Consider the following 25,552-nt stretch of genomic DNA (forward strand, 5'->3'; position numbering starts at 1 on the left):
ACCTTCCTGCAGAGTTTAGCTATATATATATATTATAGTGATCCTAATGCCGCATTCGAGTGCTGTGAGGAGGGAATATCCAGGCAGAAATGCTCCACTTCCGACCTCAGTGAATTGCAGTCATTTACGCTACAAGATGGCAAAGACTCAGCGAGAACATTTCATGCGTGCCAATTATTTACAGCAAAATCATAAAATAATGTAATGTTCAAGCTGTCCCAAAATCAGTATTATCATTTGTTATTCAAAACTTTTCTACTATCTAATGTGAAACATGTTAGTGCTAGATAGCTGTCTATCTAGTAGATATTGAAAATGTGTTAGTGATGCCAGCAGGAGGCTCTAACCCTGCGTTCTGCAATGCTCCAGATAGAGATAGGAACAATGAATAAAAACAATGCACATGGGGTCTATCCATCATGGTCCATAATTCATCCATGTACACACAGATAAGATACATTACCCTGGCTCCTCTCCACTGATTCATGTTACACCTTTCTTTATCTCTCTGCACTGGCTACCGGTTGCTGCTCACATCAAGTTCAAGACGTTGATGCTTGTGTAAAACAGCCCCAGTCTCTGCTCCTCTCCTGCGTACGAGTCTACATGCCCTCCTGAAGCCTGGTGTCGGTGAGCAGGGCTCAAGGCTACAGGTTTTTTCTGATTTTTCTGTGCCGTTGGTAGGCATTCGCAAAAAACAACAACCAAAAGCAACATAGAGAGGTTTGCAATACAGATGTTGTCTTCTTTACAGCATGACAATGTATCCGCCACGCTGGTCTACTGCATCCTCTGAGGCAGGGCAGAAATGTAGGAGGCTGGTGTGTGTGTGGCTTTACTCTGTGCTGACGTCTCCGCTGGTCTCAAAACATGTCTCCATCATTGTTGCAATTTACTGCTCGACCAGTATTTTGTAACAACACAACCTTTTTTCTGCAGCGACTTTCCTCAAACAACGTGACATTTTTACGTTTTTTCTATGGTGTGAGAAAGTGACAAACCAAGCAAAATCAGACAAAAAATTTGATTTTCATCATTGGATTTGAATAGGATTTTAAACCTCATTTCATGTGATTTTTTGCTGTTCACACTTGCTAAATATAATCAGATTCCAATAGGATATGCACAAAAAACGGATTTGGACTAACAGTCTGAACAAGGCTTTTACGAAATAATGCACAGATCTAATTTACTGACACACCTCCAACTGTTTACGTTCACTTACCACATTACTGACTGTGTTTACTTTGATGCTCGCTAAGATGGGCATTTTGACAATTATGTGTGTATTTATCCGTTCAAGTGCAAGAAGACAAAATAGAACTGAATTCAGGGTGTTCCACGAGGCGGTAATGTGGCCATATAATTATACATATATATATATGTATCAATTAGAATGGGAATCATGGCTTCGTCGGGGCAGCTTCCTTACAATGTAATGTTTTCAGGGTAATGACATTTTAACTATCATGCTCATCCTCAGAACTAGACAGTGCTGTTTTTTAGGTAATGCGTTTCCCAATATGAATTATTATGCAACTTGGTTTGTTGGTCCATGTGAGGTACCGAGTGGCACTCCAAATACTGGGATGTGTAGGCTCACTGGCTTTAGATGGTGGAGGTGGAAAAGACGGTATCCAGAGCTCAATTGTTCCAAAAATAGAATAAAGTTTATTTATATTTTAACTCAGAAGTCAAGAAAACCAAACAATCAAAAAAAAAAATCAAAATAGCACAATGCTTCTAGCTTTCAACGATAGTACAGCAAACACTTTGTACATAGCCTCACAGCAAGCTAGTACTCACCCTCCCTCTTCTTAATGCAGAATGAGGCCCTCTTAAATAGGCCAAAGCATTAAGCCAAATTGGCCTATTCAGGACCAATTGGACCATTCCAAAAATCAGGGTATTACTTTTAGCCTAAGGCCATAAATAATCTATAAGCTAAGTAGAAAATAAACATTACATGAAAATAAAATAGTATCATCATATCACTATCATTTTATACAACATTTACACCACCTATTCACACCACCCATATACATACAAAACATTATTACAAACAAACACCCCTGTGTTATTCTCTGCACCCTCTGCCCTATGACAAGGATAAATACCGCCCCTACAGCGGCGCGCGCATCCGCATAGGAGCAGTCGAACCGGACCGGGATGCAGGAAATGCGTGAGTCGAAATATATATGAATTCACTAGGATTTTAGCCAGAAACAGGGAGTAAATGGGACCTGAACTAGTGGGTTCCGCACTACATGTCATGGAGGTGGTAAAGTAGGAAGTTATAAGCAGCGACAAATTAGTTTTGAGTGTTGTGAATGAAATCGCGGACTAACCGCGCTACAAACAAATCAACGCGAATGAGTTAATGGCGCCTAGCCTCGCGCCAGCCTTCTCTCTAAACATACTTTTTTTGGTCTCTTTTAAATCCAAAAAGGCTTTGTCTTGCTCCTCCCCCCATTGAAGCTGGGTGGAGCTTGACTTCCGAGTCAGGTCCGACAAGGGAGCTGCTCGTCGGGCAAAGTCCGGCACAAATCGGCGATACCAGCCCACCAACCCCAGAAATGACCTAAACCTCCTTCTTTGTCTGGGGCCTTGGACAGTCCTGTACTGCCTCGACTTTGTCCTTTTGTGGCCGGATCACACCACGACCCAGAACATGGCCAAGGTATTTGACCTCCTCTTGGGCTATGGCACACTTTCTTGGATGGATGGTCAGGCCCGCTCGCTGAATGCGCTGCAATATCTCACCTAGATGACGCTGATGCTCCCCCCAAGTGGCGCTGTACACCACTATGTCATCCAGGTATGCAGCAGCAAAAGAGTCTGTACCTGCCAACACAATATCCATAAGTCTTTGAAAAGTGGCTGGCGCCCCCTGCAGGCCAAATGGCATTACCACAAACTGGAACAGACCCTGCGGGGTGCGGAATGCCGTGTACGGCCTGTCTGTCCTGGCCAAAGGCACCTGCCAGTATCCCTTGCATAAATCCAAGGTAGTGATGAAGGATGCTTTGCCGAGCCGCTCAATCAAGTCCTCGAGCCTAGGCATGGGATAAGCGTCAAAGTGGGACTGAGCATTCACCCGCCGAAAGTCAATAAAAAAGCGCATAGTGCCGTCCTTTTTGGGCACTAGCACCACAGGATTACTCAACTCATTGGAAGAGAGCTCAATCACCCCCAAGGCCAGCATCTCCTCCACCTCGGCTTTGAGAGGCGGCAGAAGACGCTCAGGAACTCGGTACATTCTTTGGCGTATTGGAGTAGTGTCTTTGAGTGGAATGGAGTGTTCCACCACAGAAGTAAATCCCGTTTTTTCCTGAAATAGGTCAGGGGGAGGTCAAGTGGGATACATCCAGGGTAGATGCTGGCTGACTGGTGGGAAAGAATTGCTCGGGACTCTCCTCCTCCTCCATCACCGCCTGCACCCGGAGTTGTAATCCTGCCTGTCCGGCCCTCTCATGCCATTCTTTCAGGAGGTTGACATGAAAGGTCTGTCTGGGTTTTCTTCTCCCAGGCAGGTCAATTACATATGTGGCTGGACCCATTTTCCGCACCACCTCGTACGGACCCTGCCACCTAGCCAGCAGTTTGTTTTCCGAGGTGGGCAGAAGAAGCAAAACTTTCTGCCCTGGGTTGAGGTGCCTCTGCCTGGCAGCCTTGTCATACCAGGTCTTCTGGTGTGTTTGGGCCTGCTCCAGGTTAGCCCGCACCAGCTCGGTCATTTCCTCCATCTTGTCCCTCATTTTGAGGATATGCATGAGGACGCTGTGGGACTTGGGGGTCTGAGGTCCCTCCCAGGCCTCTCTCAGGACATCCTAAGGCCCCTTCACCTGTCTCCCATACAGAAGTTCAAACGGCGAGAAGCCGGTGGAGGCCTGGGGGACCTCCCGGTAGGCAAAGACCAAGTAAGGCAACCAGCGGTCCCAGTCTTTAGCATTGACCGCTACAAACTTCCTCAACATGCCATTTAAATTCTGGTTATAGCGTTCAACCAGCCCGTCTATCTGAGGGTGGTATGGGGTGGTCCGGATGCATTTGATGCCTAGCAAGCTATACACCTGTTTTAATGTCTTTACAGGAAGGTGGTGCCCTGATCGGTTAGAACTTCCTGGGGAATGCCTACCCTAGAAAATAGCTGCAACAGGGCTTGTGCAATTGGACCAGACGTAACTTTCCGCAAAAGAAACGCCCCAGGGTAGCGGGTGGCATAGTCACAAATGACTCAAATGCATTTGAACCCTGTTTGGGTTCTTTCCAGGGGCCCTACAATGTCCATGGCTATGCGAGAGAAGGGAACTTCTATGATCGGCAGTGGCTGAAGGGGGTAAGGGCTAGTTTTCCTCTTGCTGGTGAACTGGCACTCGGGACAGGATATACAGTATTGCTGCACCTCACTATAAAGCCCTGGCCAATAGAACCTGGCTGCAATACGCTCATAGCTTTTGGTGTTGCTCAAGTGACCTGCCCAAGGGATGGTATGCCCCATGGCTAACACTCTTTCTCTCAACTGCCTAGGAACCACCAGCTGCTCTGCCCTGCCCTCTCCTGGCTCATGGTAAAGCAATCCCTCCTTCACTACATAGCCTTCTCCAGACAGTGAAATAGGCATCCCCGTGGACATTACCAACTCTAAAACGACGTTTTGGACATTACCCACTCTAAAATGACGTTTTTGAATTAGCAACGGAGGCATGGGATTAGATGTGTAAGAAATTAGTCCTACATACAAGAGCGTTTTAATGACAAAAAACTTGACAAACGTCTCATCTGCATCATCTGAACAATGTTTCGAGGTGTGGGATCTGTAGAATAACCGTTGAATTATTTGAAAAATAATGCACATTTAAGGTGGTAATGCGGTCACGACACAAAGCGGAGTCAATTATTATTACTTTTAGTATATATTTAATATATATTTTCAATTATTATAATCGTCAATTATTCCTTTTATTATTATTATTATCTTTCTTCTTTCTAGTTGTGTAATATATGTCTATATGTCTGTTTACATGCATGCATCCAGAGCTCCTGAAAAACCACAACAAATTCCTTGTGTTTGTGTACACTTGGGGAATAAAACTCATCGTGATTCTTGATTGCTTTCTCACCACAAGTAAAACCACTCCAGAGTTTTTTTTCAATTTGGCCAAGACCACCTCGTTCATCCACTCTGAAACCAATTATTTTGGTGTGGATCCGAGCGTGATTTGTATGCTCATATGCCTAAACAAAACTAAAGGAGAAAATGCATCAGGTTTTGATACGAATGCTCCAAACGCACATAGTGTAGTGGGACACAGCCCATGATCCTGTTGAATAAATTTCTTAGAGCAGTCCATTAAAGTTAGTCATTTAATTTTTTCAAGACATAAAAAGTGGTCTATTTTAGAAAATTTAATCAAAGTAGTTATTAAGACACAATCTTAACATATAGGGGTTGTTTATGCATTTGGCAGATGATTCTCATGTCACATCATAAATGGGTGTATAGGAATATTATTACAGAGTAAAGGTTTCTTACCTGACCTCACAGGAATGGACACTTAGCTCTTTGTGCAGGAGGCCACTGGTCAAGTTGTACACCAGCACAGAGCCATTGCTTGTACCTAATGGGTAAACATGCAAAACACACACACATTAATGCTGTAATTGGCTAGTTAACATGATTGAATTATCCTTGTTAAGGCATTAACAATTATTGCCTTTGATTACAAATACATAATAATAATCATTGTAAAACTTGTCAAACTACATTTTCATAAGTCATTTCTGATGACACTGTTCATAACACAGTTATGGCTGCTCCAACACTGCTCAGACTGAACAGAACATCATTCATCCTGTCAGTGGAGGTTGATAGATGTAGCACTGAGAGGAAAATGAGAGAAGAGTGACTGAGGAGTCTGAGAGGTAGTGAAGTGTTTCAGAGAGATTCAGTGATGGGACAGAGCTGCGGTGGCATGCCAGTTGAGTTTGAGGGTAAAATTTTCTCTAATTTGTTTGAGTGAGTAGAAATGTGCAGATAAAATTATTAAAGGGGACCTATTATGGTCTTTTTCAAAGTCTTGATTTTGTTTTAGGGGTCTACTAGAATGTTTTCACACTTGAATGTTCAAAAAACACATTATTTTTCCCATATTCTCTATTGTTGCAGCTTCTCACTTCCCAGTCTGTCAGTAACGCTCTGTTAACTTCATGTCTCTATGAAGCCCCTCCTTCTGAAAAGTACACTGTGCTCTGATTGGTCGGCTGGAGCAGTGTGTTGTAATTGGTCAAGCGCCTTGAGCGTGTTTGGGAAATGTCCCGTACATTACCATAACCGCAACTTTCAACACACTACTAACTAACTCAACCAGGCTCTGCCCCTTTATTCTGCATATGCTTTTCTCAGACGTAAACTCAAGACTACAACAGAGGGTTTGCATTGACATCACTTTCCCGCGGGAAGACACTCCCTCAGCCGGACTGAGTGGCAGAAGAGCTGCTGCGTGACTGGATTTAATAGGGGAAACTGCGGAAATGCGAGTAAAACAAACGATTATCAGTTTAAACTAAAGGTTGGACTCCATATAGTGTTCCTTACAACTTACCAGTGATCCGTGGATATTGACATGCAGCCAGGAATCGTGTTTCCTGACATTTAAATGAGCACGATTTAGACACCGGGGAAATACATAATGCACATGTGCCTGTGAACGCTTTACATAAATACAATATAGATCTAAATCCTGGTGATCACTCATATAAATGTTATATATATATCATCATATCGTTCAGCCTTAAAACTTGAATAGTTTTTTGTCAGTGTTTATTTAAAAACGTGCAATTATGCAGAATATACGATGGTAAATATTTAATTGATGAGTTGTCAATACAATATATAACAATAAAATTTATAGGGTATGATTTAACACCTAAATTCAGCATATTGACACAAAATGATAACTGCAAATCCACCTTTCGCTGCCTGGATTCAGTTGTTTCTGTGAATTGCAGCGATCTATTTGCTTCTCTTCTCCTGAGGCAAAATCTGTGCTATGGAGTTACTTTCAGCGTCTGTCAAGAAGGATTCCCGTTACAGGGTATTGACAACTGCAGCGTACTTGTTCAATTGGATATATATATTGCACTCGAGGAGCTACAAAAACTCATCAAGACTGCACCGGTGTGTTGACTCCAATAATGAGATGACAAGTAGAGAAAATTCGACCACATTTGCAAGATCCTTGGACCAAACTGGGTGAAACCTCATTTAAAACATATTGATATTTCTATGATGCAATAAAACAGATTTTCACATATTTAGGAGGTCTTTAAGCTGTACAATATTTCCCGTTTCTCTAGTACTCAGCAACAGATGTAACTCAATTGGAGCTCTATTTTTAGCCACAGCTAGCTGAAATCATACATTAGTCTGCAAATTGTCAAAGTTTCATATGTTTTGTGACTTCTGTTTTTAATATCTGTGCGAAGCTTTCAATCTTTGCAGACTATTTAATTAAGAGATGATTGAGTAAACAGATCATCTATGGCTTTGCTGGTTTGAAATGTTGTGATGAATGACGTTTGCATTAGATTTTATCACATTTTTTTCATTTCAGCTCATATGATTTCCTTTTCTTGGCTCACTCACTTTGCTGTCAAAAAATCAGGTCATGCTCACAGAAAGACTGGAAATGTTACTTGTGTAAAAAAAAACCTCCATCAATATGAGCACTCTTGATACACGATATGCTACAGTGATTTTGAGAACGGAATATTAATAGTTGAACTACATCATTCAACTGACAAGCATATTGGGGTGTGTGATTTGTATAGTTTACGATAATATTGTAACTTGTATTACAAACTGCAAACCGATGTTATAGAGCAGTGGTTCTCAAACCTTTTTCGTCGTGCCCCCCTTAAACCTTTAAAGAGATCTGCCCCCCCCCCCCCAAATAAATAAATAAATAAATAAATAAAAACAGAAAGATTATTTTTTAAATAAATAAAACGTGCAATGAAAAGCACCTGTAATAGTTTCACTTTGTAATGTCAATTTTTCATATAAAAGTAAGAGAGAATAATAATACAGAACTTAACTTTTAATTGAAATAAATAAAAACATTAAAATATTTCAGTGATGCTTTGGATGAGCAATTTATAAAAGCGCAAATATATGACTGCTTTTGACAGCGCCTCACGTCACGAGCTCAGCTTCTTGTTCGTCTTTTCACCGCAACACGCACAGCAGCGGAGCGGCGAGTTCACAATAGCAGCTGGAGTTTCGGTCCGCTGAAGAAGTGCTTTTCTACGGCGAGCAACTTCTATGTTGGGCTTGTTCCAGCGGTCTGAAGAAGAACGATTCAGTGTAATTGCAGTTCGATGCCGCTTTATATGCCCCCACTGTTATAGAGTATGTCACCCACCTAGAGTATGCAACAACAAAAAAACTTTCACTGTGTTGTAGCTTATCAAAATGTAGAATTAGAATGCCTCTGAAATTCAAGATATGGGGGCAAAAAAGTTGTCTAATATTCATATAATATAGTATTGCTCCTCAATATCACATGAGCATGAGTGCAGTTTTTTCTTGAATATCAGCACGAATGGGAATGTGATAATGATTTTATACAACAGTTCAATAAAAAAGAAGTTAATATTGTGAGTTTCATTTCAACATTGACAACATCTGCCAATGAAAATAGTTCCAAACAAAGCCAAAGCAGAACTGTTGTGAGTTTTAGAGCAACACACAGCGGTGTTTTGTAACTAAATCAATCTGCCTTTAAAAAAGATTTGGATGAGTCAATGATTCAATGGCCCATTTCTTTAGGCAGTCACTTTATTCCTGAAAAATCAGCGATTTTATTAAATCAATGACTAAAGCCCTACTCGGACTAGTTTTCTGAAGTTTGACTTACAATTCTTAACACCTGACTTTAATTTCAGAAGTAGGAGTGTGTGTTTTGTAGAAGTGGGTGTTACTGATGGCCGTGCTGTGGTTGCAAGCATCACATGTTTTTTCATGATTTATTTTTATGTACTATTAAACCTTGTTTAAAAGAATGTCACATGGGTTTATAGAAGTGGCAACCAATAATAAATCCACGAAAATGAACCGAGAAATCGAAACATTATGCTGATATTGAAATGGCAAGTCTTAGAAGTTTCCGTGATTTACTCTCTTTAATTAATTTTATTGCAATACTTTTTTTTTTTAAATACGGCACATATTAAAAAGGTAATAATACAGATGCTGGGGTTGTTGTCATTTTTGATTACATAATCTCTGAATAGACTTCCTGTAGCCAATCATTTTCTAAAGCTAGGGCAATGAAGAGACCAATCGTATTTTAGTTGAACTGCTACCAGAAAAATATATTCTAGGACAGACTGAAGTTGTGTGTGGGGAGGGAAAGGGGGAAGAGAGACATTTTAAGGAAATTAAAAGGAAGTTAACCCGTTTAATCCCACCGGTCACAATTGTGACCGCATCTTTTTTCTTATTTCTGGAAGCTCTAAAAATGTTGTTATTGACTTAGGGCAAGAAATTCAACTTTTAAATGACAAAATAGATTGTCTTGATTAAAATCTATTAATGTCATGTGACTAGTGTGAAAGGTCACATGACCAAATCAGTTTACTTCCTGCTTGCACATCTAGAAGATGATTCCTCAGACCACCACAAATGTAGTATGTAAAACATCTCAATTAACAGATAGAGCTATCATATTTTATCATATTTTAAAATTCAACTTTTAAATGACAAAATAGATTGTCTTGATTAAAATCTATTAACCAACTTTTACCGAATAACTCCTGACAGTTACACACAAAGGGCATTTGGGCCAAACTAAAATGACACAAACAGCACCAAGACAAAGCCACGAAGCCGCTGTCCAGGGGCCTCATTTATAAAACTTTGCGTGGGATTTGCGGCAGAAGTGGCGTGCGGATGAAACATGGGATGTGCGTACGCACAGAAATATTCGGATTTATAAAACCGTTCGCACGCACATCCTATGCAGTTTTCCCTTAATAAATCACAATCTATTCTAAATGTAGCGCAGCTTTTGCGGCTTCATGTCACACCCATAGTTGCCCATAAATAGTCTGTGAAACGCCCACAAGTTAATATTCATCGATTGCGAAATCATGGCAAACACAGAGAGGAAAACCAAGAAACGTAACTTCACTCAATGTGAAGTAGCAATTAACGCTGGCGAGGTGGAAAAGAGGAGTAAAATGTTGTTTGGAGGGCACAGTGTAGGCATTACGTCATGTGCGTCATTACGCATTGTGATGCATCATGGCATTTTATTACCATCCATTGTGATGCATCTGACAAGCTACAGATGTGTTATGAGGATGAATTGCATAACATGCCAATGTTATTGCAGAGCATATTTCACTTTTATTTTTGCAAATATGTGTTAATTTGCTTTTCTGTTGTAATCTTCGTTTGATTTTGTTTGTTTTACACTGCAGATCGATCAAACGGGTGTTCGTGTAGGCTGTTAATTGTAAGACTTGCTTTGTGTTGTAAATTGTAAGTCTTCATGTTATTTATGAGAGGCAGTATTGTCATTTCTTTTACACAACGGTCTACAGTTTCACGTGTTTCTTCCATCTGCCGACGGTGTCGCCATTTCTCATTTCACCCGTTTTTGTGCGTACGCAACGTTTATAAATGAGGCCCCAGGTCTTTAAAGTGTCTTTATCTGTTCTATTTGTTGAGACTTGAGATTGTATGTGTGTGGATGTTTAAATGTCAGCTATATAATGGAGGGGGAAGTGTCTGGTCTCTGCATGTGCAGTACTCACCCACGGCCAGTAAGGGCTGGTAGTGGTTGATGTTCTTGGTGGTGAGCGGAGGACACATCCGCAGGGAGAAGGGGGGCAAGGGCAGGCCAGACAACAGCCCTGTCAACAGGAACTTCAGATGTACTTCCTGTTGATCTGCCAGGGGTCGCGGGGAGTCCACTCCAGAAATCAGACTGTGACCTGGAACAGCGACAGATCACATAATTGATCTAAATGAACCAACAGAGCAGCTCTTTGAGGCAGTTGAGCGAAAAGAGAGAAGGTGGCCATTAAATCCAGATCATTAATTCAGCTATTATTTTGTCCTGTGGACTATATGTAAACATCTGTTATGTAAAATAGCCTTTTCAGGATAGTACAACACAATAACATGCACATTTTTATGACCCTCCTATTTTGTTAACATTATTAACACTTATACAGTTTCTGTAAGTGGCATGTAAACTTATTAATGCAACAGTAAATAGATTTAACAGTAACAAAAATGAACATGCATTATTTTTTAATGATTTTAAAGAGAACATTTAGCCTGAAATTACATTAAAATGTTGGAATACATTATTGTATTATAGTTCATTAAATTCAGTCTTTCTGACTGCTTACAGATTTTATAAACACATTGCAAATAAACTATTATTATTAATATTAACTTTTAAATTAAGTACAAAAGTATTTGATCTTTGACCGACACCCTCAGTCCTCCTCAATTTGTGCACTGCTTTTATGGTGCTTTTGCATTGTTTTTGGTGCTTGAAAGCATCAGTCCCCATTTATTGTAACTGCTTGGAAAAGAGTGACCAGCATAACTCTTCAAAATCCTATTTTTGTGTTCCAAAGAAGAGAGAAAATGATTCAGGTTTAGAACTCCTCTTTTAAGACCCAAACACCCACCCAATGCCTATGATTAAAGACACAACAGGAAATAAACCAGGCCACAGGCTATGAGTGTTATCAGTGCTGGGCTTCTAAAAGGGAAAATAAGATGTGCAGATACTGTAAAAGACAGATAGCAGTGTGAGGCCTCAGGGTCTTCAGCCTGGAAATATCTCCTCAAGTCAAAGGCAAGGAGAATGAAGCCTGAGACTGTTTAAATGAGTTATATTTAGAAGCCAGGATAAGGCAATCATGTGGAAGAAAAGAAAAGAAAAGTGTGTGTGTGTGTGTGTGTGTGTGTGTGTGTGTGTGTGTGTGTGTGTGTGTGTGTGTGTGTGTGTGTGTGTGTGTGTGTGTGTGTGTGTGTGTGTGTGTGTGTGTGTGTGTGTGTGTGTGTGTGTGTGTGTGTGTGTGTGTCAGTGTGTGTGTGTCAGTGTGTGTGTGTTGTGTGTGTGTGTGTGTACAACTATCTTTGTGAGGACCAGTTTGAGTTTTAGACCATTGGAGTGAGGACAAAGAGAGTAAAGTGAGGACATTTTGGCCGGTCCTCACTTTCTGAGACCCCTTTAAAGGCTTGTTTGAGGTTCAAGACTTGGTTTTAGGGATAAGGTTATAATTAGGTTAAGGGTAGGTTTAGGGTAAGGGTTTGGGTTAAGCACTTAGTTGTGATGAGTAAGGTTAGGGTAAGCGGCTAGAGATTGCATTGTTCAATGAATGTCCTCATAAAGATAGATGTCCAAGATTGTGTGTGTCTGGGTGTGTGTCGGATGGCTATCTTACCAATCATTGTATTCAAAGAAAGATCCGGGATGCATTTTTGATTCTGACGTAAGGGTGTCCCACAGAAATTCACGGGAGAATACAAGGGAGGCAAGCCAGAACTGAGAGAAAGAAAATATATTGTGGATTAACTCACAAAACATGAAAAATACAATATATTTTATTAAAACAAACATATAAACAGTATAATAAATCTGACTACAATTGCACAATTTAAATAAGATTATGTTTTTTTTTAAACTTAATATTCAATATTATTGATCTGACTGGACTGTATTGATCTGTTTTTGACGAGAACTGAACTGAGCTGGAAGATGACATCACTGTATTCTCCAAAGCTGCTTTATAGCCTTTATATTCTTTTTAGAGCTGTTTTACAGCCGCATTGAACTATGTTTCAATAATTTAATCATTATTTGTCTGTTGATCCCAGTAAAGCTGCTTTGAAACAACCTGCTTTACACACATAGGGCCGGATTAACCATTAGGGCAAATGCGCACTTGCCCAGGGGCCCACGACATCTAAGGGGCCCTGGGCACCAGGGGCGGAGTGGCAATCGGGAGAGTCGGGAGTTTCCCCGGTGGGCCGGTAGTGTTTCGAGGCCGCGAGGGCCGGTCTGATAAAATGTATTCATTGCAAGTTCGCCATGCGCAATTGTGGCGCAAGCGAGGGGAAGAAAACAAATATTTTAGATAACGGAGCGTATATTTGCACTAAGTGCCTGTCTTTTTAGCAAAAAGACGCCCTTCACGGAATAACTACAGTGGGGCACGCGGGCGCGTGAAGTGCTAGAAAGCTGCTTTTGATGTGCTCGACCCGAGTTTGAATCCGCCTTTTGCCGAACTCTCTCTTCTCCCTTTTCCCAACACATATGAGATGTAAAATGTATAACCTTACCTAACATAAAGGTCTCTAGCGTTATATTTTGCCAACGAACAAAAATCGAAACCATGATATGGCTTTGTGCCTTTATAAAACAGCACAAGACTTTAAGAATAGGCATCCTGTTTGTGCTGCGTGATTTAAAGAAAAGTGCGCTCTTTGAACAGCATGGTTATCTCGTGTTTTCTCCTAAATAAAAGCTCAAGGGTTTATTTCTTGCAAGTGAAGAAATTAGGACAAAAGTATTTTAATTTTCCTGTATTATAGTGTAATGGGGACTAAAATATACTTTTGAAATATTCATTTTCACTTATATAGTACATTTATAGGCTATATGGATTTTACGTCATAGGAATAATTATATAAATCATTATTACATTATTATTATAATTGTTTGGCATTCTAAAACACCATTGATAATGTAATGTAGACTGAGACTCTCATAACTAAAAAGATGTTTGAGCCCTCTTTATTTTCCTGGTACAAATCAATGCTTTTTCTTTGTTCAACGAGCAGTGCATGGGTTGAAGCTCTTAATTTTGATCTCTCAAAGAGCACGAGATTGATGCATTTAACCTTAAAATGTACAAAATTTTCTTGTGGGGGAGCATGCCCCCGAACACCCCTAGAGGCACAGAGGTCCACCCAACATATAGTTTTACAAAATTCCTATGGGAAAGAACAACCATTTATGAACTTTACTCCAGCATAGTACAACAAGGTTCCTTTTAAGTCAGTTAAACTGTAAATGCCATATTAAAATGTCCTTGGACAAAATATACATTTGGCCTGCCTAAGGGGGGGCCTACAAGACATTGTGGCCAGGGGCCTCTGAACTCTTAATCCGGCCCTGCTTATACAGGTCCTTCTCAAAAAATTAGCATATTGTGATAAAGTTCATTATTTTCCATAATGTAATGATAAAATTAAACTTTCATATATTTTAGATTCATTGCACACCAACTGAAATATTTCAGGTCTTTTATTGTTTTAATACTGATGATTTTGGCATACAGCTCATGAAAACCCAAAATTCCTATCTAAAAAAATTAGCATATTTCATCTGACCAATAAAAGAAGTGTTTTTAATAAAAAAAAAAGTCAACCTTCAAATAATTATGTTCAGTTATGCACTCAATACTTGGTCGGGAATCCTTTTGCAGAAATGCCTGCTTCAATGCGGCGTGGCATGGAGGCAATCAGCCTGTGGCACTGCTGAGGTGTTATGGAGGCCCAGGATGCTTCGATAGCGGCCTTAAGCTCATCCAGAGTGTTGGGTCTTGCGTCTCTCAACTTTCTCTTCACAATATCCCACAGATTCTCTATGGGGTTCAGGTCAGGAGAGTTGGCAGGCCAATTGAGCACAGTAATACCATGGTCAGTAAACCATTTACCAGTGGTTTTGGCACTGTGAGCAGGTGCCAGGTCGTGCTGAAAAATGAAATCTTCATCTCCATAAAGCTTTTCAGCAGATGGAAGCATGAAGTGCTCCAAAATCTCCTGATAGCCAGCTGCATTTACCCTGCCCTTGATAAAACACAGTGGACCAACACCAGCAGCTGACATGGCACCCCAGACCATCACTGACTGTAGGTACTTGACACTGGACTTCAGGCATTTTGGCATTTCCTTCTCCTCAGTCTTCCTCCAGACTCTGGCACCTTGATTTCCGAATGACATGCAAAATTTGCTTTCATCCGAAAAAAGTACTTTGGACCACTGAGCAACAGTCCAGTGCTGCTTCTCTGTCGCCCAGGTCAGGCGCTTCTGCCGCTGTTTCTGGTTCAAAAGTGGCTTGACCTGGGGAATGCGGCACCTGTAGCCCATTTCCTGCACACGCCTGTGCACGGTGGCTCTGGATGTTTCTACTCCAGACTCAGTCCACTGCTTCCGCAGGTCCCCCAAGGTCTGGAATCGGTCCTTCTCCACAATTTTCCTCAGGGTCCGGTCACCTCTTCTCGTTGTGCAGAGTTTTTTGCCACACTTTTTCCTTCCCACAGACTTCCCACTGAGGTGCCTTGATACAGTACTCTGGGAACAGCCTATTTGTTCAGAAATTTCTTTCTGTGTCTAACCCTCTTGCTTGAGGGTGTCAATGATGGCCTTCTGGACAGCAGTCAGGTCGGCAGTCTTACCCATGATTGCGGTTTTGAGTAATGTAACAGGCTGGGAGTTTTTAAAAGCCTCAGGAATCTTTTGCAGGTTTTTAGAGTTAATTAGTTGATTCAGATGATTAGGTTAATAGCTCGTTTAGAGAACCTTTTCATGATATGCTAATTTTTTGAGATAGGAATTTTGGGTTTTCATGAGCTGTATGCCAAAATCATCAGTATTAAAACAATAAAAGACCTGAAATATTTCAGTTGGTGTGCAATGAATCTAAAATATATGAAAGTTTAATTTTTATCATTACATTATGGAAAATAATGAACTTTATCACAATATGCTAATTTTTTGAGAAGGACCGTATAAGTAAAGGATCATGTACATCCAGCCGGTGGTTCTCTGAAAATAAACCCCTGACAGGATGATGAGGACACAGATGCGAAGCGGAGGGGTCGTCCATCAGCCTGAAGGGGGTTATTCTGAGAGAACCACCGGCTGGATGTACATTATCCCGCTTATTGCACGGCTACTTGCCACATAAGTAAATAATTAGACGCGAAATATTGATCTGTGTTGAAATATTGAGAGCAGTTGCAGCGCGGTAAGTATAAAACTAAACGGACATTTAAGAGATATGGTATACAGTCATTCATATCACTTATCATACAGCATTTCGCCACATAAATATTTATGGGGATAAGATATATTGATTTCAGGTTAAACAGTTTTAAAATCATTCCTGTTTGTATCTCATAATCCAACAGTGTACAAACCAATAGTCACAAAATGGCAGCAGCTGCGTTTGTATGAAACAAGAGAGAGCGAGTCCACGATACTGGATGGCATAATTAAATAATTGTACACAAAATATTGATTCAACTGAGTTTTAATATTTTATTAGCTCACCAACTGCAAAACTTCCACGAAGAAAAACCGTTCCTAGCAAGCGTATAACGCTGCTGACTTTAGTGACCCGGATGAGCCGATGTTTCTGTTTTCAGCGGTTGTTATCTGGGAATAACTTACCGCTGGATGGCGCGATTGATCAATCAGAATCACATATTCCATAGAACCGTGTAATAAAGTGCTATTAAAATAAAGATGACTTGAATTTTAAAGTTGTCATGCAAATCAAATTTGCCTTGATCTTTTGACATAATAGAGGTCTTTGTACAATTAAAAAAATCACTTTTTCATAGCTCAAAACGTCCTCATTATAAACAAAGCATTTATTTAAATCAAGCTCCAAACATGACTTGTTTTGATATTGAGGGATCTGTGACATCACACGGGAAAATACATTTGCATATGCCTGCCTCCAGAGCAAGACATCGGTGAAAAGTTTCATCATCGAACCATAGGCCCCGCCCACTGGCGTTCAGTCGCTTAACAGCTGATATTTGCCTACACTGAATGAGAGTGTCGTGTCAAAATCAAATAGAAGCCATTATAATGACTGACGCTGTCTACACTGATACAGTATACAGATGTGTGCTCAGATTATAATGACTGACGCTGTCTACACTGATACAGTATACAGATGTGTGTTCAGATTATAATCACTGACGCTGTCTACACTGATACAGTATACAGATGTTTGTTCAGATTATAATGACTGACGCTGTCTACACTGATACAGTATACAGATGTTTGTTCAGATTATAATGACTGACGCTGTCTACACTGATACAGTATACAGATGTGTGCTCAGATTATAATGACTGACGCTGTCTACACTGATACAGTATACAGATGTGTGCTCAGATTATAATGACTGACGCTGATACACTGATACAGTATACAGATGTGTGTTCAGATTATAATGACTGACGCTGTCTACACTGATACAGTATACAGATGTGTGCTCAGATTATAATGACTGACGCTGTCTACACTGATACAGTATACAGATGTGTGCTCAGATTATAATGACTGACGCTGTCTACACTGATACAGTATACAGATGTGTGTTCAGATTATAATGACTGACGCTGTCTACACTGATACAGTATACAGATGTGTGCTCAGATTATAATGACTGATGCTGTCTACACTGATACAGTATACAGATGTGTGCTCAGATTATAATGACTGACGCTGATACACTGATACAGTATACAGATGTGTTCAGATTATAATGACTGACGCTGTCTACACTGATACAGTATACAGATGTGTGTTCAGATTATAATGACTGACGCTGATACACTGATACAGTATACAGATGTGTGCTCAGATTATAATGACTGACGCTGATACACTGATACAGTACACAGATGTGTGTTCAGATTATAATGACTGACGCTGATACACTGATACAGTATACAGATGTGTGTTCAGATTATAATGACTGACGCTGATACACTGATACAGTATACAGATATGTGTTCAGATTATAATGACTGACTGTCTACACTGATACAGTATACAGATGTGTGTTCAGATTATAATCACTGACGCTGTCTACACTGATACAGTATACAGATGTGTGCTCAGATTATAATGACTGACGCTGTCTACACTGATACAGTATACAGATGTGTGTTCAGATTATAATGACTGACGCTGATACACTGATACAGTATACAGATGTGTGTTCAGATTATAATGACTGACACTGATACAGTATACAGATGTGTGTTCAGATTATAATGACTGACGCTGTCTACACTGATACAGTATACAGATGTGTGTTCAGATTATAATGACTGACGCTGTCTACACTGATACAGTATACAGATGTGTGTTCAGATTATAATGACTGACGCTGATACACTGATACAGTATACAGATGTGTGTTCAGATTATAATCACTGACGCTGTCTACACTGATACAGTATACAGATGTGTGTTCAGATTATAATGACTGACGCTGTCTACACTGATACAGTATACAGATGTGTGTTCAGATTATAATGCTGACGCTGTCTACACTGATACAGTATACAGATGTGTGTTCAGATTATAATGACTGACGCTGTCTACACTGATACAGTATACAGATGTGTGTTCAGATTATAATGACTGACGCTGTCTACACTGATACAGTATACAGATGTGTGTTCAGATTATAATGCTGACGCTGTCTACACTGATACAGTATACAGATGTGTGTTCAGATTATAATGACTGACTGTCTACACTGATACAGTATACAGATATGTGTTCAGATTATAATCACTGACGCTGTCTACACTGATACAGTATACAGATGTGTGCTCAGATTATAATCACTGACGCTGTCTACACTGATACAGTATACAGATGTGTGTTCAGATTATAATGACTGACGCTGTCTACACTGATACAGTATACAGATGTGTGCTCAGATTATAAAGACTGACGCTGATACACTGATACAGTATACAGATATGTGTTCAGATTATAATGACTGACACTGATACAGTATACAGATGTGTGTTCAGATTATAATGACTGACGCTGTCTACACTGATACAGTATACAGATGTGTGTTCAGATTATAATGACTGACGCTGTCTACACTGATACAGTATACAGATGTGTGTTCAGATTATAATGACTGACGCTGATACACTGATACAGTATACAGATGTGTGTTCAGATTATAATGACTGACGCTGTCTACACTGATACAGTATACAGATATGTGTTCAGATTATAATCACTGACGCTGTCTACACTGATACAGTACACAGATGTGTGTTCAGATTATAATGACTGACGCTGATACACTGATACAGTATACAGATGTGTGTTCAGATTATAATCACTGACGCTGTCTACACTGATACAGTATACAGATGTGTGCTCAGATTATAATGACTGACGCTGTCTACACTGATACAGTATACAGATGTGTGTTCAGATTATAATGACTGACGCTGATACACTGATACAGTATACAGATGTGTGTTCAGATTATAATCACTGACGCTGTCTACACTGATACAGTATACAGATGTGTGTTCAGATTATAATGACTGACGCTGTCTACACTGATACAGTATACAGATGTGTGTTCAGATTATAATGCTGACGCTGTCTACACTGATACAGTATACAGATGTGTGTTCAGATTATAATGACTGACGCTGTCTACACTGATACAGTATACAGATATGTGTTCAGATTATAATCACTGACGCTGTCTACACTGATACAGTATACAGATATGTGTTCAGATTATAATCACTGACGCTGTCTACACTGATACAGTATACAGATGTGTGTTCAGATTATAATGACTGACGCTGTCTACACTGATACAGTATACAGATGTGTGCTCAGATTATAATGACTGACGCTGTCTACACTGATACAGTATACAGATGTGTGCTCAGATTATAATGACTGACGCTGTCTACACTGATACAGTATACAGATGTGTGCTCAGATTTTAAAGACTGACGCTGTCTACACTGATACAGTACATAGATGTGTGTTCAGATTATAATGACTGACGCTGTCTACACTGGTACAATATACAGATGTGTGTTAAGATTACTGATACTAGTATTAAGAGTCTACTGATACTAGACTCACACTTGAGTCTGTCGACAATAGTCTGTCGAAAAAAGTTGGAGTTGACGCATCCAGTTTAAACTGCTCGTTTGTGTCTCTGTACAAACTTAAGCGTCGGAAACAAGTGGATGGTTTATTTTACTGGAGTCCAGGATCGTGACGGAGGATTATGTTTGTTCACGAGGCATGGTGTAATGGACAGTTTTTTTGTTGACAGATGAAGCAGCGACTGTATAGGAACTGACTATACATTCATGCTTTATCTGTAAATGGTTTTATATGGGTAATGTTTTCAAAACGCTTATTTGCATGCAGTAGCGAGTGTGCGTTGATTCTGTCTCTTATGCAATAATGTTGATTTTTTTTTTTGGTGTGCAAATAAATGTATCAACATTATAAGTAAACCTCAAAGAACATAAAAAAAAAACATGTCATGACCCCTTTAAATTACCATGGAAATATCACAATGCAAAATGATCCTCAAACAGGTTTCACATTCTTTTGACAAAATTTTTTTTTTTTAATCTGGATTTTGGGATGAAATAGAACTTGGGCATGTTAAATTTCATAAAATGCATCTTTTTATTGTACTTTTAAAAACTGTATGTAAAAAATCTAATCAGAATTTATTGGTGTGTTTTATGTAGGTTTGTCCTGATATGAAAATTCAGTAGTCGATACCATTACCAGTGAAATTATATTCTTCCTAATAACAAGATCGAAAACTAACGCCATTGGTTAAGTCAGAAAGTAATATGCTGAATAAATCAGATTAATTAAATTAGATTTAAACGGTGTGTAAAATTGATGCTCCAAGAAGGTATATCAAGTAAAATCAGCAAAGCCTTCATTATAGTAAATTTTTTAAGCTTGCTACATGTCTAAAAATTTTTTTTAATTGAAAGTGAAAGTGACACGTGATGGCCACGTATGGTAACCCATACTTGGAATTTGACCTCTGCATTTAACCCATCCAAGTAAGTGAACACACATTAGGAGCAGAGTAGTGAGTAGTGAACACACACACACTGCAAACGTGGATACACACACCCGGAGCAGCGCCCGGGGAGCGATTGGGGGTTAGGTGCCTTGCTCAAGGATACCTCAGTCATATTCCTGCCAGTCAACCTTTGGGTCACCAGTCCAACTCTGTTACCATTAGGCCATGACTGCCCATGTAAATCAGGACTACCAACAGGTTTTGCAGGGTTTTTTATTTTATTTTTATTAATTGTATATGTGAAACTTAAGAACCCATTGTTTTCATATTCAGTACTTTAATATGTTTTGAAAAACTGTACCTCAGGTTGGATGAAGATTTACTGAGATGAGCTTTGAGCTCCCACAGCATCACCCTTCCATCACTGACCACCAGGGCGGCACTGTTCTCATTGACAGGACAGATCACCACTCGGTAGGGCCGCACGGTCTTAGTCACACGGATAGCGTCACACTGGGAGCGGAGATCGTATACCAACTCTTGGATATTCTGCTCTGGGTCAGTCACTACAACAACCAAAAAACATTTGGTATGAGTAAACCTATTCTAAAAAATGGCCTATAAAAATCTTGTTGAGAGTATCATGTCTTTTATATGGTATGGAAATCTGAGTGCTAAATGTAAAGCAAAATTATCTAAAGTGCTTAATGTAGAAAACATGATTACAAAGGCAACTAAATGATATTCATATATTACAAATAAAACAAAATAGCATTACAGAAGATCATTCTCATCCCCTACACTCTCAATTCCAGGTGTTACCATCAAAGAGCCGTTTTTAGGCAACCATGGGCAAGGAAAAATCAGTATCAGACGTTTTTTGTCACAACTGTAAATGCTGAGTCTTGAAGTTGAATTGAAGTAGACATGGATTTGTAGGCATATATATATGTAGATATGGGAATGTATATTTGTGTGTGTACGATGAAATGGTATGTGTATATAGTTTGAATTTGTTGTGTTGGTGTCTGTATGGAGAAGCCAGACACAAATTTCCACCTTGTGGAGAATAAAAGTAACTAACTAACTATGTATACCATAATTGTGATGTAAAATGACTATGCCTCAGCCCCAGACTGAAGAATAGTTGTGAAGGAACAAAGGCTGTCTTGCCTGATTCATTAGGAGGCGGTGTTGTGGAGCGACACACACGCAGGGTGACGCAACCGTTCTCGTGGAGGCAGTAGAGAGCATCTCTCTGGGCACAAGGGATCACCTACACACACAAGACAGAAAGCATTAGAGGCTTCAATGTTTCCCCAGCCAAATTACATCATATAAATCACAAAAATTTAGTCTTAAAACGTATATATATATATATATATATATATATATATATATATATATAAAAGGCATGGTATAATGCAATATAAGCGGCAAATATGAAGCTCTTTTTTTGATCTTACTGCAATTTTTTAACACTTAACCTGTTAACTGTCACCCCCTGTTTAACACGAATCTGAACTTCAATGTTAGTAATTCATGAATGGTTTGGACTACAGACCTAAGGTTGGTCTCAGCAGGATATTGCAGAAGTGATTGCACTTCAAAAAAGGAAAATGTAAAAAAGGTTACACTGTAAAAAGTGATCAGTTGACTTAACTTAAAAAAATTGAGGAAACCCGTTGCCTTAAAATTTTTAAGTAAATAAACTTCATGCATAATTGAAAACATTACGTAATGTGGAATTGTCAAGTTCACATCACTTATTTTTTTCAATTAAGCATTAAGTTTATTTACTTTTTAATTTTAAGGCAACGAGTTTACTAAATTTTTAAGTAGAACTGAACACCTTTTACAGTGTATAGAAGTTTGTTTCAGTAAAGCAAATGTACTGAAGTAAACATTTTTTTTTTAATTTGATACAAAATATATATTTTACAAAAAAAAACGAGTTCTAAGATTGCCATAAAAAAAATCAAAGTCGTATGTTTAACCAAGTTGTGTTGCAAATCTGAAGTAGATATCACAAACATTAAGCCCGCTAAAATATAATTTTCATGTTAACACGATGTTCAATTTCAAAATGGTCTTCATAGGATGGATTCGGAGCATGTAAGCTTTTGGATGATACCTAATTTATGATGGTTGCTAAAATATGTGATCTTAAAAAAAAAAGGCATTAAGAAAAGAAGTTTCCCACTACCAGGAGACTGGCAGTTATTAGCCAGCCAGAATGAAGGACCATCACCTTCAACTCAACCTTGCAAAGACAGAACTGCTTGTGTTCTCAGCCAACTCAACGCTTCATTACAACTTCTCCGTTCAGCTATAGGTTCATCAACCATAACTCCATCCAGGACAGCCAGAAACCTTGGAGTTGTGATTGACGATCACTTAAACTTCACAGACCACATAGCTAGGACTGCCCGGTCCTGCAGATTAACATTACGAGGATCCTTCCTATAGGAGCATGCTACACAACTCCTTGTCCAAGCTCTTGTTAAAAGGAAAAATAATAAATATAGTTTTGAAACAACATGATAATGAGTAAATAATGAGAGAATTTTCATGTTTCGATAAACTGTTCTTTAAACAATATCACTTTTGCATATTCAAACGGACCTGAGTCAGCACACATATCTGCCTCTATGTATACTTAATAAAAAAAACAAGTGTTTGTTGTGAGTATTTGGGTTCTGGTAGGAGAAGAACTAGGACGAATGTGTGAGCCTTCAGTGTGTGTTATTGGCTTATGCCAGGCTCCCACGGTCAACCTAGATTCAGAGTATGAGAGCTTGCAGCTGCACCATCAGTCATGCAAATTGCCTTCCTGACAAGTGCTTTATAACACTTAATGCATATACGTGTGTGTGTGCGTGTGTGTGTGTGTGTGTGTGTGTGTGTGTGTGTGTGTGTGTGTGTGTGTGTGTGTGTGTGTGTGTGTGTGTGTGTGTGTGTGTGTGTGTGTGTGTGTGTGGAGGATGGGAAGCTTTAAACACAATTTAATTAACAAAACACAATAAAACGGATCAGAAGACACACTGGCATTATCGAATGCACAGATGCTCAAGAAATTGCATTTAAATGGATCATTCTAAAAACAAGTGCAATTTGTGTCACATTTACAATACATATTTGTAAATAATTGTGAACGGTGAACAGGTGATGCCAACTTTTACTGTGTAAATATGGAATTAATTTGATAAAATGCATCAACTGAGCATTGTGTCAAGTGTCTATGAATGACATGGACGGTTTTAAACCCTTTTTGTGTAAAAGCGGCCGTCTCTTATTTTAGCCCCCTGAAACTATCAAAACTTATTTGAAAAGTATAATTTTTACTTCAGAAAATAAAAATAACAAAAATATTCAGGAGACGTTGAGGCTGGAAACGGGCGTCTCTCAAAATCACTGTTTCACGAAACGTCCCATGTAGGAGTTCATAGCAGGTATTTCCTTTGATTTTTTTATTTGCTAGCCTGCACCATTTAATGTCTGAGGAAATCTCGAATTAGCTAACCATAGTACAGAGCCTGCAGATGATATTTCAGAAATACCACATCAAAATATGTTGTAATGCCCAATTTCTTTAGTAAAGATCGCTCCGAACATCCTCCAATGGTAACTTGTTAGTTGTAAAAAAAAATAATAATAAAAAAAACACGGCTAAAAATTGGCGAGTCAGCCTTTCGCCATTTCAGTCCCAAGCTTTGGAACTCTCTACCTGACATCCGACATGCAATCGGCTCAATATGCACTTTAAAAAAGTATCTCTATACTTCTAAGTGTAAATATATTTATTTTATTGCATTGCAATTTATTATCTTATCTCTTATCTCTATGATTATCATTTCTGTCAATGCACACATGTATTTCTCTTCAGTAAAGCACTTTTTAAACAACATTTTTAAAAGGTGCAATGTATATAAAGCTTTACCTTCTTTCTTACTCCTTATACAGTTACACTTGGCTCGGTATTGACTTTGAAATTTCACATTACTCAAAAACTATTGTTAGATATCAATCCACAGTGTTCCCATGCCGGCGGCTTGAGTTATCAGAAAGTAGCTTATAAATATCTGCAGGGAGCATTTTTGTGGGGGCTTTTTTCAGGAGCAGTGATGTATTTGGGTTAATGTTTTCTACATTAAGCACTCTAGCCGTATTTGGGCTTGGCCGCAACAGAACAATAGCGCTTCGCACATATTTATAGTGACAATATTATTCTGTCTGTATGTCAGTATCTCTGATAAGTGCTTCTCTATCGGCTTGAATGAGTGCCGTGAATGAGGCGTCAGAGTCAAGGAGTCTGTGCGTCTCTTTAAGCATTTCTGCTTGTGTTTAGCAGAAGGAGAAATAATCACGTCTTCATGTGAGAAGCACTATCTGTGTGGCATGAGTGTCTGTTAACAAACACCAGTGTTTATGGTGCACGAGAAGCAAAGAAATTGATGTTCTGTGTCTTGCACTGAAATGTTTTTGGTTCATTTTTGGTTTATTTGTGTAAATGTCTGTACTCAGGACCTAAAATGTACTCTCGCCAAGCGCCAAATGAAAGTAAAAATCAGCATTGGCAATGTATGAAATGGTGTCAGTCGTCAGTTGACAATTATGTCAAAAAACGCCTGTCTCGGCGAGTA

The 25,552-nt window shown here is 39.3% G+C and overlaps 1 protein-coding gene across 1 annotated transcript in view; it reads right to left on the reverse strand.

Moving 5' to 3' along the window:
• Nucleotides 1-25,552, reverse strand: part of wdr11 (WD repeat domain 11) — a gene marked incomplete at its 5' end in the record, with an annotated part of 82,525 nt that overhangs the window by 53,319 nt on the left and 3,654 nt on the right. The window contains 5 exons of the mRNA XM_077246389.1: nucleotides 5,537-5,621; nucleotides 10,825-11,004; nucleotides 12,478-12,578; nucleotides 21,271-21,475; nucleotides 22,083-22,185. Coding sequence (XP_077102504.1) covers nucleotides 5,537-5,621; nucleotides 10,825-11,004; nucleotides 12,478-12,578; nucleotides 21,271-21,475; nucleotides 22,083-22,185 — 674 coding nt within the window. The remainder of the gene's footprint in view (nucleotides 1-5,536; nucleotides 5,622-10,824; nucleotides 11,005-12,477; nucleotides 12,579-21,270; nucleotides 21,476-22,082; nucleotides 22,186-25,552) is intronic.

Source organism: Siphateles boraxobius, unplaced genomic scaffold (genome assembly GCF_051911475.1).
Source record: "Siphateles boraxobius isolate OS27281-9 unplaced genomic scaffold, OSU_SipBor_1 104, whole genome shotgun sequence".
Taxonomy (NCBI): Eukaryota; Metazoa; Chordata; class Actinopteri; order Cypriniformes; family Leuciscidae; genus Siphateles; species Siphateles boraxobius.